Raw genomic sequence first — 15,211 nt, forward strand, 5'->3', positions numbered from 1 at the left:
CTCCCCATCCTGGATTCTGTCAGCTTTACTTGGTCATTATATTTATCCAGAGAAGTTGGGAGAATTCATCTGGAAGGAAGGAAACCTCACCAGATTTCTTCAAGTAACAGCTTGGTTTTTCGTCTTAAGATTTGTCCACACATGCATTCTTTCGATTCACAAATAATTATACTGAACACCAGGTACAGCTAAGATATGCCAGGATCTATGGAGAACACAGAGCTGTGCAGGTATGGGCCCCACCTTCTGTGAGCTCCAAAGTCTTCTAAGGGACAAGCAAATACACATAACACATGGCAAAAGATGCATTCCCTATACCAAGGGAAAGCAAAGCAATGAAAATCAGAGAAAGGGAAGATCACTTTGTAGCCAGAGCACTCGGAAGAACCTCATAGGCTCAGTTGGAAGGATGCAATTCTGCTAGACATAAAAGGCTGCCAGGCAAATGTGGCAGAGTGCACAGCAGAGACTTAGGAGGCCCCAACTCTGTGGCCTCTACACAGAACAGTCCAGGCTCCCGCAGGTGGCCTGTATTGTCTTCTTTGGCTGCTCTCCTTTCCAAACCTAGGGGACCCTATGAGGCCCCACTTTCCAGGGTTCAGCTTTCCTCCTGGCAAATTCAGAGAGATCATCTCCTCTCTGCCCACCCTGGCAGAAACGTCCCCACTGTGACTGGGCACAGTGACCCCAACTGTGTCCTCTCCTGGGCCCCACAGGACCCTCGGCCTCCATGAAAGAGGCAGAGGAGCTGGTGGTGTAGCTCAGAGGTAGACAGCTTGTGTAGCAAGCTCAAGGCCCTGGGCTCCATCCCCAGAACTACATGGAGGCAGGGCAAGAAAAGTCAGCCAGGTGTGTATCAGGCACCTGTCTGCCCTTCAGGGTCTACCCAAGGTTCTGACTCAGAGCCAGGCAGCAGCGGAGGGCACCTCACCTCCTGCCCCAGTCATCAGTACCTTGGTCAACTAGGTCAGGATGGGGTCCCTTCCCCATGGTGTCTGATCTGTTGGTTTCTCTAGATGCAGCCCAGAATTTCCCTTTTTCCCCCTTCATCCAGTTCTCTCACTCGCTGGGAAAGGACAGGACCCCAGGATTGTCCCCAGGCCAATTCCCCTCACTTCCTTCAACATCTTCTCTTCCATTCCATCTACTTCCATCTTAGCCATCCCCAATTTCCTCTTCCTGCTGTACATTCATTCATCCCACAAGTCTTAATGGAGTATCTTCCCTCACTCAAACATACAGAAAACCTTATCCTCAATCGTGTAACCCCTTTCGATCTCAACTTTCCTCTCCAGTCCTGCCTGCCACCAAACCACACGGCTCCTCTGACTCTATTCCATTACTGTCACCACCCCCAAAGACTCGAGTGTCCCTGGTTGAGTCCTAGCTCTTCCTTGAAATAGCTGTGTGATCTGGGCAGGCCACTTGCCAACTTTGAGCCTCATCCTTCTCATTTTGGTAATTAAGAGTGATCCCCAGTGTTCCATCTGGGTTTACCATTCTGTGCTTCAGCTCCCATCCAGGGCTTGGAATCTCTGTTCGTGGAGGCACTCACGACTTCCTGGTTGTCAGTCCCAGTGACCATAGGTGTAAGTCCAGATCCGCTGGCTCTCATTGACCATGTAACATTGGGACATCTCCTTCCCCTCTTTAGCGTCGTCTATAAAAGGAGGTCCTTGGACTGGGTGACCCTTCAGGCCTTTGACTCCATAAGAGTTCAGATGCAGAGAGGAGAGGAAGAAAGATCCCTTTTGGAGAATGGACAGGGAAGAATTCATGGCAACAGTGGCATCTGTAAAGATTTGGAAGAAGTGTACTAGGGCATCCTGTCTTTAGAGGACCATGGTACTGCGTCTAGGCAAGGATCATCACTGGCTGATTAAGAAATACAGTGCGAGGGCTGGGGATGTAGTTCAGTGGTTCTACCACCTGCCTTGCAAGCACAAGGCTCTGAGTTCCATCCCCAGTACCAAAAACAAAACAAAACAAAACAAAAATAAAGAAATACAATGGGAGGTTTAGGCTGCCGGCACCTGAACCCAGGGATAGATCTGAACACCACAAAAGGGGGCAGGGGAGCAGAACCAAATTATATGCCTCTTAATGAGATGTAACAGGAAGTACATAGCCCCAGTAATGAAGTATTCATGCCAAAAGCCAATCATAAATCTGATCAAACCTCTAGATCTAAAGGGATTAATTTAGTGAAAATATAGGGAATAGACTGGGAATATGTTTAAAAGACACCGCAGAGATGTAGTCGGCAAAATCCAGAATGTCAGGAATCCCACAGCCCTACTCCTCCAAGCAGGGTGAGTGTTAGAAATGCAAAGTCCCAAACCCAGAAGTGATTTGTACATACAACGTTTGTTGGAATTTTTTTGTTGTTGTTACTGGGGATCGAACTCGGGACCATGCTCTTGCAAGGCAGGTGGCGGAACCACTGAACTAAATCCCCGGCCCCCATACAAAGTTTGTAGAAACCTTGCTTTTCCAGACAAATGGCCCATTTCTTTAAATAAATTAGACAAAGAAAAAAATCTGGGATTTACAAATCATAAGAAGCCCAAAAGCTACATCAACTAAATGCAGTGTGTAGACCTTTCAGACATACCAGCTATTTTTTTTTCTCAAATGAGACTATCGAAGAAAATTGAATAATTACTGGATATGTATTGATATTAAGGAACTATTGTGATTCTTTAAAAGTGATAATATTGAGGTAATTCTTTTCATCTAAGCCTTGCATTTAAAGATACACAAGTATTTGTGTATAAAATGATAGAAAATCAGGGGTTTGCTGTAAAATAGTTCAATGTGAACGTGATTAGCCGTGCGTTGCTAATTGCTCAGGCTGGGCTTGAGGGTTAAGTGGGGATTTATTATTCTCTCTTCTTTCCTATATGTTTGGAAAGAGCCATAATAAAAAGATTCTAAAAGAAAGACCTAGGAGTCATCGAAGACGAGAGGGATAAATTAGGATAAAGAGAAACGTCTAGGGCTGGGGATTTAGCTCAGTGGTTCCACCGCCTCCTTCCCAAGTGGAAGGACCCGAGTTCGATCCCTGGTAAGGAAAAAAAATAAAAAAGAGAGAGAATTGTCTAGCTGAAAGATGACGGAAGTCCCCACAGCCCTTGAGGTCCGGGTTCCCCTCCAGGGGGGTGCCCTGCAGGAGGTCAGAGCAGAGCTGCCCTATGTGGCTGTGAAACACCACAAGGTGCCTCCCAAACCAAGGACATCCGCCTGATCCGTGGCATGGTGAGTCGGGGTTAGAAGAAAGGAGAGTTTCCTAGTTGACAAAAACTGAAACAGGTCGTCACAGAAATTGTGAATTCTCTCTGAGGACTTTCAGAAGTAGGTTCCTGAGGTCTACCTGCAGGCCTGGTCCGACCCCGGGCAGCAGGAGGGGCACAGAAAGACCCAAGGTGGGGTGGTCAGTGCCCTTGCCCTGGGTCTCTGGCAAGTCCAGGTTCTGCCCAGAATTGTGGGATCGTGGGGATCCAAGACGCGCTTTCACCTGCTAGCCTGGTCCCTAGTTACCTGCCACCGCTGGCTCGGAGAGAGCCCTTAACCCGCCGCGCGCGGGCTGTGATTCTTTATGCTGCTGCTAGACTTAGAGCAACATTAAACTTCCAGCTGTTGTTTGAATAATTGAAATCTCTCACTACTACTCTATACTGTATCGAAAGTGGCACATCGATTTTAGATATTAGTATTATTATACCTTGACTCTGTGCCAGGTTTTTTTTAAGTATATACTCGAAACAGTCCTTGGCCAATAGTAACCCACCAAGGTTTCCTTCTTCCCTACTGCAGTTTTAAATGCACCCTGTCCACTTCCTCTCTGGCCATAACCAGCTTGAAGTGCTAGCTATTAACTTGGTAAACTGTTAACCTTTCCCTGGGAGGGCGGCCATTCATTCTCACTCTGCTTTCTGAAAGACACCCAGTCTCATTGGATTCTTCCTGTACCTGGGGCAAATAAAGGTGGCAGGAGCCTGGGGTCTGTTTGAAGTTGATGTTCAGTTGATCTCCCGGCCTTAAGGTTAGCTACCATGCCCAAGGCAGATCAAGAGAGAACTTACAGGCACTTGAAGTCAAGTTGCTGGATAAAACTCTAGATGTCAGTTAAGGACCACACTGACAAACTCAGGGAAGAGGGCCACTTCCATCGAATGAGAAGCAAATGGAAAAATATCATTCCAGTTTTCAAAAAATAGGAAAAGGATATGGTCTGGAAACCACGTATTGATATACTTCAGTCCCTGGGTAGATTCAAGAACGCTTGATTTACACACAGATACTAGTGACTTAATATGGGTTCTCTTATTCCTTTCTTGATGGAGATTGTAGAAGAATGCTATTTGATCTCCACACAATGTCATGTTTTAGTAAAAAGAACATGAAATAGAGGTCTAGAGACCTAGATTTTAATATAGGTCCATGGTTAATAAATTGAATCATCACAGAAATTTTTTAATGTCACGAGGCCTCATTTATGAAAGAGAGGTAGGTTAGTCACCTTTCTGTTGCTGGGATGAAATATACCACATAAAGGAGAAAAGGTTTATTTTGGCTTCAGAGGATTCAGTCCACGGTTGGCTGGCTCTGGGCAGAAACATCCTGGTGGAAGGGTGAGGCAGATGAAAGCTGCTCATTTCGGGCCGGGGATTTGGCTCAATGGTTCTGCCACCTGCCTGCCAAACGCAAGGTTCTGAGTTTGATCCCCAGTACCAAAAAAAAAAAGAAAGCTGCTCATCTCTGCTTCCAGGAAGCAGACAGAAGGGAAAGGACTGGAGAATAGATAGACCTCCCAAAGGCATGCCACCAGTGACCTGCTTGCAACAACCCCATCCCCAATAGCTCATTCAGTTATGAACTCATCAATGGATTGCGCCATTAATAAGGTTCGTGCCCTCCCGTCATGATCCAATCAACTTCCAAAAGCCCCACCTCTGAAAACATGAGATTTGGGGGGAACATTTTCCATCTAAACTACAGCAATAAGGCATATTCTCTGAGGTCTTGCTCATCTCCTAAGTTCCATGATTCCACCTTGTAATGAAAGGTGGGCTGGCAACAGTACACTCCTGAAGATGCACCCCCAGTAAACCGCCACACCTGCGGGCTGTTCCTGTACCATGGATGCTGTGCTACAATGCCTGAGGAGAGGTACTGGTCCTTGGTTCTGCCCTTTCTATACAGGTATTAGTGACTTCATCTCCAAACAATAGGCATGCTATGACCAGGGGTCACAGAATGAAGATCTCACTGAGCTGGAGGAGACTTAGATTGAAAGCCAGATTAAATTAATTGATATTAATGTAAAGCCCTAGGCCTAATTTTTTTTTTTAAACCTTCACAAGTTCAGGCTAGGGAAGAGCTGGCTGAGCAGGCTGGTGCACCTTTTATATTTAACAGTAAGGATAATGGTAACAGATGGCATGTGTTGAGCTCTTCCATGGGCTTTGCACATTATCTCATTTCTGGGGCATGACAGTGTCATAGAATTTCAGCCCAGGAAGTGCTGGTGTCATTGCCACCTGTCCTGTCAGATCCTGTCTCTGGTGTTGCTGTCATTGGTGGGTGACAAACTGGAGTGTGTGCAGATCAGGACAGCCCGGGGGTGGGGGGTCTGAAAACCAGGTCCTCAGGGGACGGTTAGGAGAGCTGACCGTTCTCAACCCGGAGGCTGCACAGCCAGACTGTGGTGTAAGAGGGGGGAGAAATAAAGGCGTAGTTAAGACAGGTCTGACTGCTTGCTGTCAAATCCGTGTGCTTCTGTGTGTCAGTTGTGTGACACTGAGCAAGTTAGCCTCCTTTGTGCCTCTGTTTCCCCAAACGTAAAGAGAGTGTGGTCATAGTGACCGGTAGAAATGTCACAAAGATAATCAATGAGGTGTTCAGAAAAGCTAATGTGTCAGGCGGCAGTGCTTGGTATACAGGCCCAGTGGTGACTGCCACTGTCATCCTGTGTCTGGTGCGCTGGTTCCCTGGAGGAGAAAAGAGGGTCATTCTGCCTTCAGGAAGGGAAGAGGGCCAATGGGTAGAAGCAAGAAGAGAGAATATAGAGCTACCTAAAGAGATCTTTCAAATTCTCCAAACTTCTCAATGGAAAAATAAGCTCCCAGTTAGGAGAGCAGCTTGTCCTGCAGTGGGGAAACCAGTTAGGGAGATGACGAGATAGCATCAATCAAGAACTTCAAAGAAATCAGGAGATGAGGCAATATGAGGGGTAACAAGCCCTACCTTTCCAACTCTCCTCTGATGAAGCCTCTAGAAGGTGAGTTTGTAGGAATTTTAGTCCATTTTCTGTTGCTACTACTGAATAATGCCGACTGGGTAATTTTAAAAGAATGAAGAAGGTTCCTTCCTCTCACAGTTCTGAAGGTCCAGTGTGGAGCTGCATCTGGTGAGGTCCTTCTTGCTAGTGGGGACGTTCTGCAGAGTCTGAAGCAACATGTGGGTCTCTCATCCTTTTTTTTTCCCCCTAATACTGTAGATTGAACCCGGGCCTCCCCCATGCCAGGGAAGCCCTCTACTACTGAGCTATATCCCCACTCTTTTGCTTTTTATTTTGAGACCGCAAGCTCCAGGTCTCTCTGTAAGTTGCTCGAGCTGGCTTCAAATGTGCAGTCCTCCTGCCTCATGCTCTTAGCTGGGATTACAGACATGTACCACCTCTCTCTACCTCTTCCTATAAAGCTGCTAAGGCCAGCATGTCCTCCCACACACATGACCACACGTAACCCTGATAGCCTTCCAACAACCCTACCTCTTCATACTGTTACAATGAGAACCAGCTCGCATCATGCGTTTTGGCAGAAGTAGTCCAACCACAGCAATAGGGAGCCCTCATGGACAGTAGATTTTTACTGTATGCTTTTGATTTTTCCTTTCTCACAATACGCAAGATAAACCACATGGACATTGTAGTCAAATTCCTCAAGTTTGAAATCCTGCTCGGTTATTTATCATCTGTGTCATCTTGGGTAACACAACTCATCTTTCTGGGTCCAGTTTGTTCTTCTGTAAATGAAGTACGTGACTTACAATCCTGACTGGGGAAGATGGGAGTTAATACGTTTCTTGCTGTGTTGGTAAGCTTTATGTCAAAGTGAGCCATTTTAGAGTTAGGTGAGTCATGCAGACTGAAGCCCTCTGGCCTTCTGTACCTGGTGGGGGTGGAGGTGGTAGAAGTTGGGAAAGAAACTCTGCTACCTCAACAAGCACATATGCCAGATTTGCACTTACAATACAGATACGGGAGACAGGCAAATTCTGAAAGCTTTCCAAGTCTTAAATCTTGTACTTCTCACAGGAGTGAAATAGAGGGAAGTCAATGACATTTTTCTGTCACTTGTTGAGAATCTACTATGTGTTGGGTTCTGCATTCAGTGTCACTGTAAATCTTCACATTGGTTGGGAAGGGACAGAACTGATGATGATGACCTTGAAGTGGAGAAAAGCTTAGCGATTGACTTGGCGTCCATCCCTAGAACATTTCTAGACCTATGGAAGTCTTGTGTTGTCTTCCCCAGAGCTCTCCAGGCCTAGATCTCCCCATCTGACTACAATGACTGAAGCACTGAGCTTGAGCAACTTTGCCCAAGAAGTTTCTGACAATGACAGAGTGGTGGCTGAGGACCTGTCACATCCTTGAAAAGAGCCCCAATATCCCTCTCTCTCTCTCTCTCTCTCCACCTTGGGTTACAATCCACTGGGGACACTAACAGATGGCCTTTGCTCTGTGTTCCCAGTGTGATGGAGTTGAGGTAGACCTGAGCAACATCTTCCTCGAAGGCATTGCCATTCTCAACATTCCCAGCATGTACGGAGGTACCAATCTCTGGGGAGAAACCAAGAAGAACAGGGCTGTGATCCGGGAAAGCAGGAAGAGCATCACTGACCCGAAGGAACTGAAATTCTGCGTCCAAGGTAAGCCAGGCATGAGGCTAGTTGCTCTAGGGTTAGGGTTAGGGTTAGGGGAGAGCTGGCAAACCACATCAGGACCTCAGTGGGCTCAGTGAGGCCCACTAGCCCGGCAGGGATCTGGTGCTCTGAAGATGCTGCAGTGCCTTATCACCCCTGCTGTTGATAATGTACACGCTAACTGAGAAGTCAAGAGTCACAGAAAGGGAGTAAAGGCAGTCGATAGTCGAACTGTGAGACCCCATAAGGTCAGCTATGTCAAACGCTGCTACTGTCACACTTACCAGTGTCCCCAGTGTCTGCATCTAGTAGTCTTTTCTCAGCTTCCACCTCACTGCACCTGCAGTGGCACTGGACCCAGTTGGCACTCCTTCCTGGGAATGCTTTGTCTTCTTGGGTTCGTCTCGCTACCCTCCTGCCTCACTGGTCACTTTTGAATCTCTTTCCTTTCTGTCCTCTTGATGTCAGAGGGTCCCCACACAGGGTCCTTGACCCCATTTTCTCTTCTCTGTGCTTGCCCCCTTGATGACCTCATCCACTCATGAGACTTTAAATACCACGTGTGCCCATGCTGCCTCCAAACCTATCTGCATCCTCCTGAGCCTTGTGCCCCTGTCCCCAGCAGGTTGTGCAGAATCTCTGTGCCGTACCTCACAGACACCGCAAGCTCTGCATGTCCACAACTGAACGCCTGCTGTCCCTCCCCCACGCCTTGTCCTCTCGAGTTGGTGGCAACCTGGACCCTCCTGGTACCCAAACCAAAGCATTGGCACCATCCGCAGCTCCTCTTTTTATCTAACATCTCACATCCAGTCAGTGAGAAAATCTGTTAACTCTACTTTTTAAAAATATCCACCTGCTTTCCTGCCACCTTGATCTAAGATGCCGTCTTCCATCCTCTGGCAGAGATTACCGCTGATCTTCTGGGTATTCCCCGCTTCCACACCTGCTAAGTAGAGTCTGTTCTCACCATTGCATCAGGGACCCCTGTGAAAATATGTCAGGTTGTGCCACTCCTCTGCTGAAAATCCCTCGGTGGCTCAGAGTAAAAGCCAAGGGTCTTAGTGTGACCTGGAGTCCATGAGGCTTGGCCTCCCCCTGTCTCCCAGACCTTTATTTTTTTCTAGTACTAGGGATTGAACTCAGGACCTTGAACTAAGCTACATCCTCAGCCCTTTGTTGTTGTTGTTGTTGTTGTTGTTGTTGTTCATTTTGAGACAGACTCTCATTATGTCACTAGGTTGTGCAGACTGGGCTCAAATTTGGGATCCTCCTGCTTCAGGCTCCCAGAGTGGTGGGATTGGCAGGCGTGCACGAATGTGCTAGCCAGACCTCATCTTTTGTGACAGTCCCTTTCACCCTGCCCCTGCCACCCTGGTTCCTGTACACAGCAGGCTGCTTCCATGAAGCCATTGTCCTTTCAGTCTGGAAAGACAGAGCAGTGTGCCTTAGAGGCCATCAGCTGGTCCCTCCGCTTGTACCCCCACAGAACACAGAAGACAGCTTTCTGAGAGTGTCCTGAAAACCACCTTCACTGCAGCCGCTTAGCCCCTTCCACAGTGACTCAAGTGGGGACTCAGTCAAAGCTGGGAGCTGATTCCTCTGCGGATTGTTTGATCTTCATGGGTTCTCAATGGCCCAGTGGGGAGCTGGAGGACAAAAGTGTGTGTAACACCATTATCCAAGACCCTATACAGGCAGCCAGGGCACTGGGTTCTCATCTAAGTGTTGCTACCAACCTGGTTTATTTTGTTGTTGTTGTTGTTGTTGTTGTTTGTTTGTTTGTTGTTGTTTTGGCACTTCAGTTTTCTTTGCTATAAAACCAGCATCTCATGTAAAAGCTTTGATAGCTGGATGAATGGGATTGAACTGGATCACTGATTCTGAAATCAGGCCTGCTTCTTGAAAAGGAAGCGTCCCAGACCCCATCTGATCTATCTAAGGAAACTCTTGGTTGCTTCCTAGAAATTTCAATTTGTGGTGAGTTCACTACATGATTCTGATGGGCTGCTGCGTTTGAGAGCCACTGATACAGACAAATAAATGCCCACAGGCTCTTCCTAGTATTTCGTGGATCTGGGTCTATGTTGTTGGATGTCCCAGGCTATAATTGCTGAAGTTCGAGTGATTCCACCAGTAAAGAGACAAAACTTGGGTCACCATCAAAGTGATTCGCTTGCTTTGTACCCATGTTTTAGACCATCAAGTTGTTTTATACCTGGGTGAGATCATTAAGTAATACCATGCCCACACCTCCATCCTTTAAGAGAGGAAGTAGGAATTTTTATTTCTCTGTTGTCCTTCTAGGGCCCCTTTATTTTGTACAGTAAGCTTTTCAATTTGTATAAATTATTAAACTGAATAATGTGTTCCTCCTTCCTCCCTTGGCAGGGGGAGTTATGAGTGCTAGCAGAGGGTGGGGGAGTGCTGAGGTTGTATAAAGTTCCTCCAGATTTTCCCACCCTGGTGCTCCTGCATCAGCCCCCACCCTGGCATCCAGCTCTATCAGAACTGAGAAGGGAATGAGTGGAGCAGGATCCTCCCCTCCCCCCACCACAGGGCTTGGGGAAGCTCTTGCTAGCAGAGGTCGTGTTAAAACTCAAGATCAACCTTCATCTTCCCCTAAATGTCTGATTTTCTGTCTTCCTCTTCTTCACGCCAAAGTAAAGCATCTGCTGATTACTGTTGACCATCATGTACAGGAACTTTCTTCCCCAAATCCCCCTTTCCCAGCCCCAGAATCTGCTTTCAGAGCTAAAACTGAAGCCACTTCCTTTTCTTTAGCTGAGGACATGAGCTGCTCAAAGCCGAGGCCAAAGAGGAGGGCCTGGCTTCTGGGCTTTGCAGAGAGACAGCAGCCTTGAGCTAGCTTCGTAAAAGGACCGTGATCTCGTATAAGTTGAGCTGTTCATGGGCAAAGCTTAAGAGGTAACTTATTTATTGGAAAAGCATTGTTGGCCTGGGAGAGAGATCTGGATTCCAGTCCAGACTGGGCCTCTCACTAGTATGTGACCTTGGGCGTGTCTCTTCACTTTCCTGGGTCTCGATTTTCCTTATCCATAAAACAAGCAAGCCGGGAAATCATATTTTGAGATTACTTACAGTTCCACAAAGTGAAAGTATGGATATATTTTGTCTACATTAACTCCTTTGTGTACAGAGTTGTACACACATTTTTCCTTCTTTCTTGTGTGTTTTGTCCTAAGACTTAGAGGCTGGTGGTGAGTGTGTGCAGGCTCTTTATTTGGGGGGATTCTTTAGTCCTTGGCGGTTTCATTGGGACTGGAAGAGAGGGCAGAGTCAGGAGAAGGTAGTGGAAGAGAAAGGGTTTTATCATTGAAGTGCAAGAGGAAATGACGGTAGAAGAGTTTACTGTCATATTGTTCATCATAGATCATTCTTTCTCCTGGAAAAAGCAATCCAAGTAAGAAGGCCCTCAACATTAGCATGAATGAGTTCTATAAAAACACTGCCTAATGAATAAGCAACAGAGCACAGGAAAAAGCTCTAGGCTTGCAGGTAGATAACAAGGTTTTAAGCTTGGGCATAAAATATAAACCATGAAGGTTTTTAGCTTTGTAAACCTTGGAAAATTCCCTACATCCCTGAGTCTCCACTTCCTCATCTATAAAATGAGCATTATAATACCCAGCTTGATTTGAAAGTGAATGGGCATAAAATTGCCTGAACCACAGGATAAGCTCAAACTTATTAAAAAAAAAAAAAAACCTTCAGTCCTAATATATGCTGGCACATGTCTGTTGAATTCTGAGTTTGGTTGGTTTGGTTTGGTTTGGTACCACTGGAGACTGAACACAAAGCTCCATCTGCAGCCCTTTTTCACTTCTTATTTTGAGACAGCATCTTGCTAAATCCTTAAGTTGCCCAGGCTGGGCTCGAATTTGTGATCCTCTTACTTCAGCTTCCCAGAGTGTTGGGATTACAGGCATGCACCACTACACCTGGCTGATTTCTGGCTTTGAAGCTCTTGTCATCAGCATTACCATCTACCTGCATTTCCACTGCGAAAGAGCAGAGCTCCAGCAAACTCTAGCCCAGCCTTCGTCCTAACATGATAAACTTTTACCATCAATCGTAGCCATTGTCAGCTTTCCTAGACTTTTCAGACTCCAATGATGGAAGCTGAGAGTAACTCATCTTTGCATTCCCAGTGGCTGACCCCTGTAGTTACTCAAAAAAAGGTTGCTAGATAAATGATAAACACATGACATTGGTTACTTTTAGTTTTTGTACCAACAATAAGGATAGTGAGAAATAATCTTGTTTTTATATTTCATTGCAACTTGCAAATCATTTTACATATATTAACTTAATGTAATCCTAACCAAAAATTCATGACCAGCATTATGCCTAGCTAAGATCATATCCCTATTTCACAACAGAGGGGGAACAAAGGTTCAGAGGCTGAGAAGGACTTATACAATTTATGTACAGGAAAGCATCAGAAGCAAGACTCACGCCCATGGTTCCTAGCCTATCCCAAAATGGCTAGCATCCAACTAAAAAAGTTATTGCAGAGGCTAATGTATTTCATGTACAACCAGTTTGTCACAACATAGGAAGCATTTAGACCCAGTCTGAAGAAGGACTGCACATCTACTTTTTGAAATTCAGTTCTTCCTGCAAGGCCTACCCAATGGTCATCTCCTCTGAAGTCTTTGGTGTTCCCTCAGAAACAAGGCTACCCTCTGAATTCCTAGAGCACTGAATTTTGCCTTCTATCTCACCAGCACACTGGCTATGAGTTGTTGGTGTGTCATGGGCGTGTGTAGTCTCCTTATATCTCTCCTTTGCCTGGCCCTGGAAAATAAGGAGCATATGCTGTTTATATTTGTGTCCCTTTCAAAGACCTCACCCTGGCTGCCTCACAATGTTCTACAGCACTGTTTGCTTGGGGCGGGGGGGACCCTTGTCTTCTAGCAGAATGGGCAGCAGATTCTGGAGTGGAACAGGAACAGGTAAAAAGTGAAAAAATCTTGAAAAAAAAAGTCAAGAGTTGTATGTATTTGTGAGACTGAGAATTTAGCTATTAAAAACCCATTTGAGGGCCAGGGATTTAGCTCAGTGGTTCCGCTGCCTGCCTTGCAAGCACAAGAACCCAAGTTCGATCCCCGGTACCAAAAAAAAAACCCATTTGAGGGCCAGGGATTTAGCTCAGTGGTACTGTACCTGCCTCACAAATGCAAGGTCCTGAGTTTGATCCCCATTACCAAAAATAAATAAATAAACATAAAAACCCATTTGATAAGTAAGGTGTGTTGGCCATCTTCAAATAAGGAATTCAGACAGAGCAGAGAGCAGCAGTCTCCCACGTTTTTGGCATGGGGCACTGGTTTTATGAAAGAGAATGGTTTCTGGTTGATTCGAAGAAGCCTACAACCTAGATCTCTTCACATTCGCAGTTCGCAGTAGGCTTTGAAGTCCTGTGAGAATCTAATGCCACCGCTGATCTGACAGGAAGTGGAGCTCAGGCAATGAGAAGGGGCTATGAATACAGATGAAGCGTCTCTGCCAACTGCCACCTCTGCCACCTCCCACTGTGCAACCTGGCTCCTAACAGGTCACAGACCAGTACCAGTCTGGGGCCTGGAGTTTAGGGACCCCTGACTTAGAGGACTTGCAGGTGAGGGCCCATGGTGGAGCAAGATACTCACCACTGAATAAGAGTTCAGGGGGCCCAGGCCTCAATGCCACCACCACCCTGGCTCCCTTGTAGCCACTGTGGAGTGGGGGAGCCTGGCCTTAATAAGCAATCCCACACAGGGCTGGGGATTTAGCTCAGTGGTTCCACTGCCTGCCCCACAAGCGGAAAGACCCAAGTTAGATCCCCGGTACGAAAAAAAAAAAAAGCAATCCCACAGATAGGCATCTAAATGGGAGCTGTGCTAACTGTGCAAAAGAAGAGGCACGTGGCTGCCCAGGTCCGACTGGGGCTCACTAGCCTGGCACTCAAACCAACCAACATGGCCTCTCTGCAGGCAAATGCATGGAGTGGCCAGATCTGCCCTCCCAGATGTGGAGGCTCTTCCTGGGGAGGGGAATCCCTCCTGTTGGCAAATTAGTCGACTCTGCTCCTTTGCAAGCATGTGTGGTCCAGTCATCTATGCACTTTGCCTATGTAGATTTCACTAACTGTGTGAACTAGGACTTGAATCCTAAAGCACGGGAGGGGATACCAACCACCCATCTCTCAGATTCATACTCTCAGGTAAAAAAAAAAACAAAAACTAGTGCTCAGCTGAGGTACCCAAACTAATTGTGAGCACAGGGTCCATTGCTTCTTGTGGCTGTCATCTCACTTTATAAAACCAGAAGAGAATGTGGCCTGGTGGGTTCAGGAGCTATGCAGGGTTGCTCCTGAGTTTCCAATTCAGTGGAGATCCGGTGGTCCGAGTAAACAGTAGTCAACTGCTACTCTTTGGGGTTGGAAACAAATTTAAATGTTCTTTGAAATTATGCATTGAACAGAAGTCTCTGGTTCAAGTTTCTCCTGTGGGCTGAGATAGAACAAAGCAAGTGCTCCCTAAATAATTTCAGGAGTACTAGGGGTGTGCACTGGGACTCCCCTCAGCGCTAGGAAGTAACCATGACAACATCCATGCCCTTCCTGTTTGATGTTTGCAGGCCTACAGAGAGATTTTGCTTTGCTTTTCATTAACAAAAAATCTTACAGCTTTGTCATTCAGTCCTTCAAGCAGCCACACTGGAATTAACACGCACCAGGCTCCACACCCGCCCACACTGCCTCCCCCATGGCCGCCTGTCCCCTGCCTGTGCCTCACCTGCTGCTCAAGCTGGACACTCAGAGTCAGGCGTTTCCCCCCACAGCTCCCTGGAGGAACTCTCCTATAATCTCTTTTTAGCGTGGAGCCACTCTTGCCAGACTGCAGGGCCCCCAGGAAGTCCCAGATGCTAGAGTCTCTTCCGTATCCCTGTGCAGGGCACAGTCTCTGAGACCTTTCCAAGGGCGCCTAGGAGTATGGTTGGACCAAAAGCACCCAGAGCCAGGAGCACCCAGAGCCATGAGTTGGGAGATTATTTCTCAGTTAGTCTCTGAGCAAAGTGGAATTTGTGAGTGTTGCTGGCATGCGATGTCCCAGGGCCTCGGAGCCAGCATCAGCCTGTATTGGGGAGCTCAGGAGACCTGCCTCCAACCCCTCTCTCCCCTTCTCTTGAGCTGCTTTCTGTTCCCAGCTCACTCGGTATCAGGCAGTGCCTGTGATCTGTTTCCACAGACCCCGCATCACATCTGGTACGG

At 46.9% G+C, this 15,211-nt stretch overlaps 1 protein-coding gene across 7 annotated transcripts in view; it reads left to right on the top strand.

The window, feature by feature from the left end:
• Dgkg (diacylglycerol kinase gamma) overlaps positions 1-15,211 on the top strand; it is a 187,498-nt gene that overhangs the window by 143,023 nt on the left and 29,264 nt on the right. For all 7 annotated transcript variants that reach the window (XR_204739.4, XR_015441042.1, XM_013072229.3 and 4 more), the window contains one exon: positions 7,761-7,938. Coding sequence is in view for 5 of the 7 variants with exons in the window: in XM_013072229.3 (XP_012927683.1) it covers positions 7,761-7,938 (178 nt within the window). In the remaining 2 variants the exon portion in view is untranslated. The remainder of the gene's footprint in view (positions 1-7,760; positions 7,939-15,211) is intronic.

Source organism: Heterocephalus glaber, unplaced genomic scaffold (assembly GCF_053883595.1).
Source record: "Heterocephalus glaber isolate CG9 unplaced genomic scaffold, H.glaber_assembly_v1.0 deba00001504, whole genome shotgun sequence".
In the NCBI taxonomy this organism is placed as follows: domain Eukaryota; kingdom Metazoa; phylum Chordata; class Mammalia; order Rodentia; family Bathyergidae; genus Heterocephalus; species Heterocephalus glaber.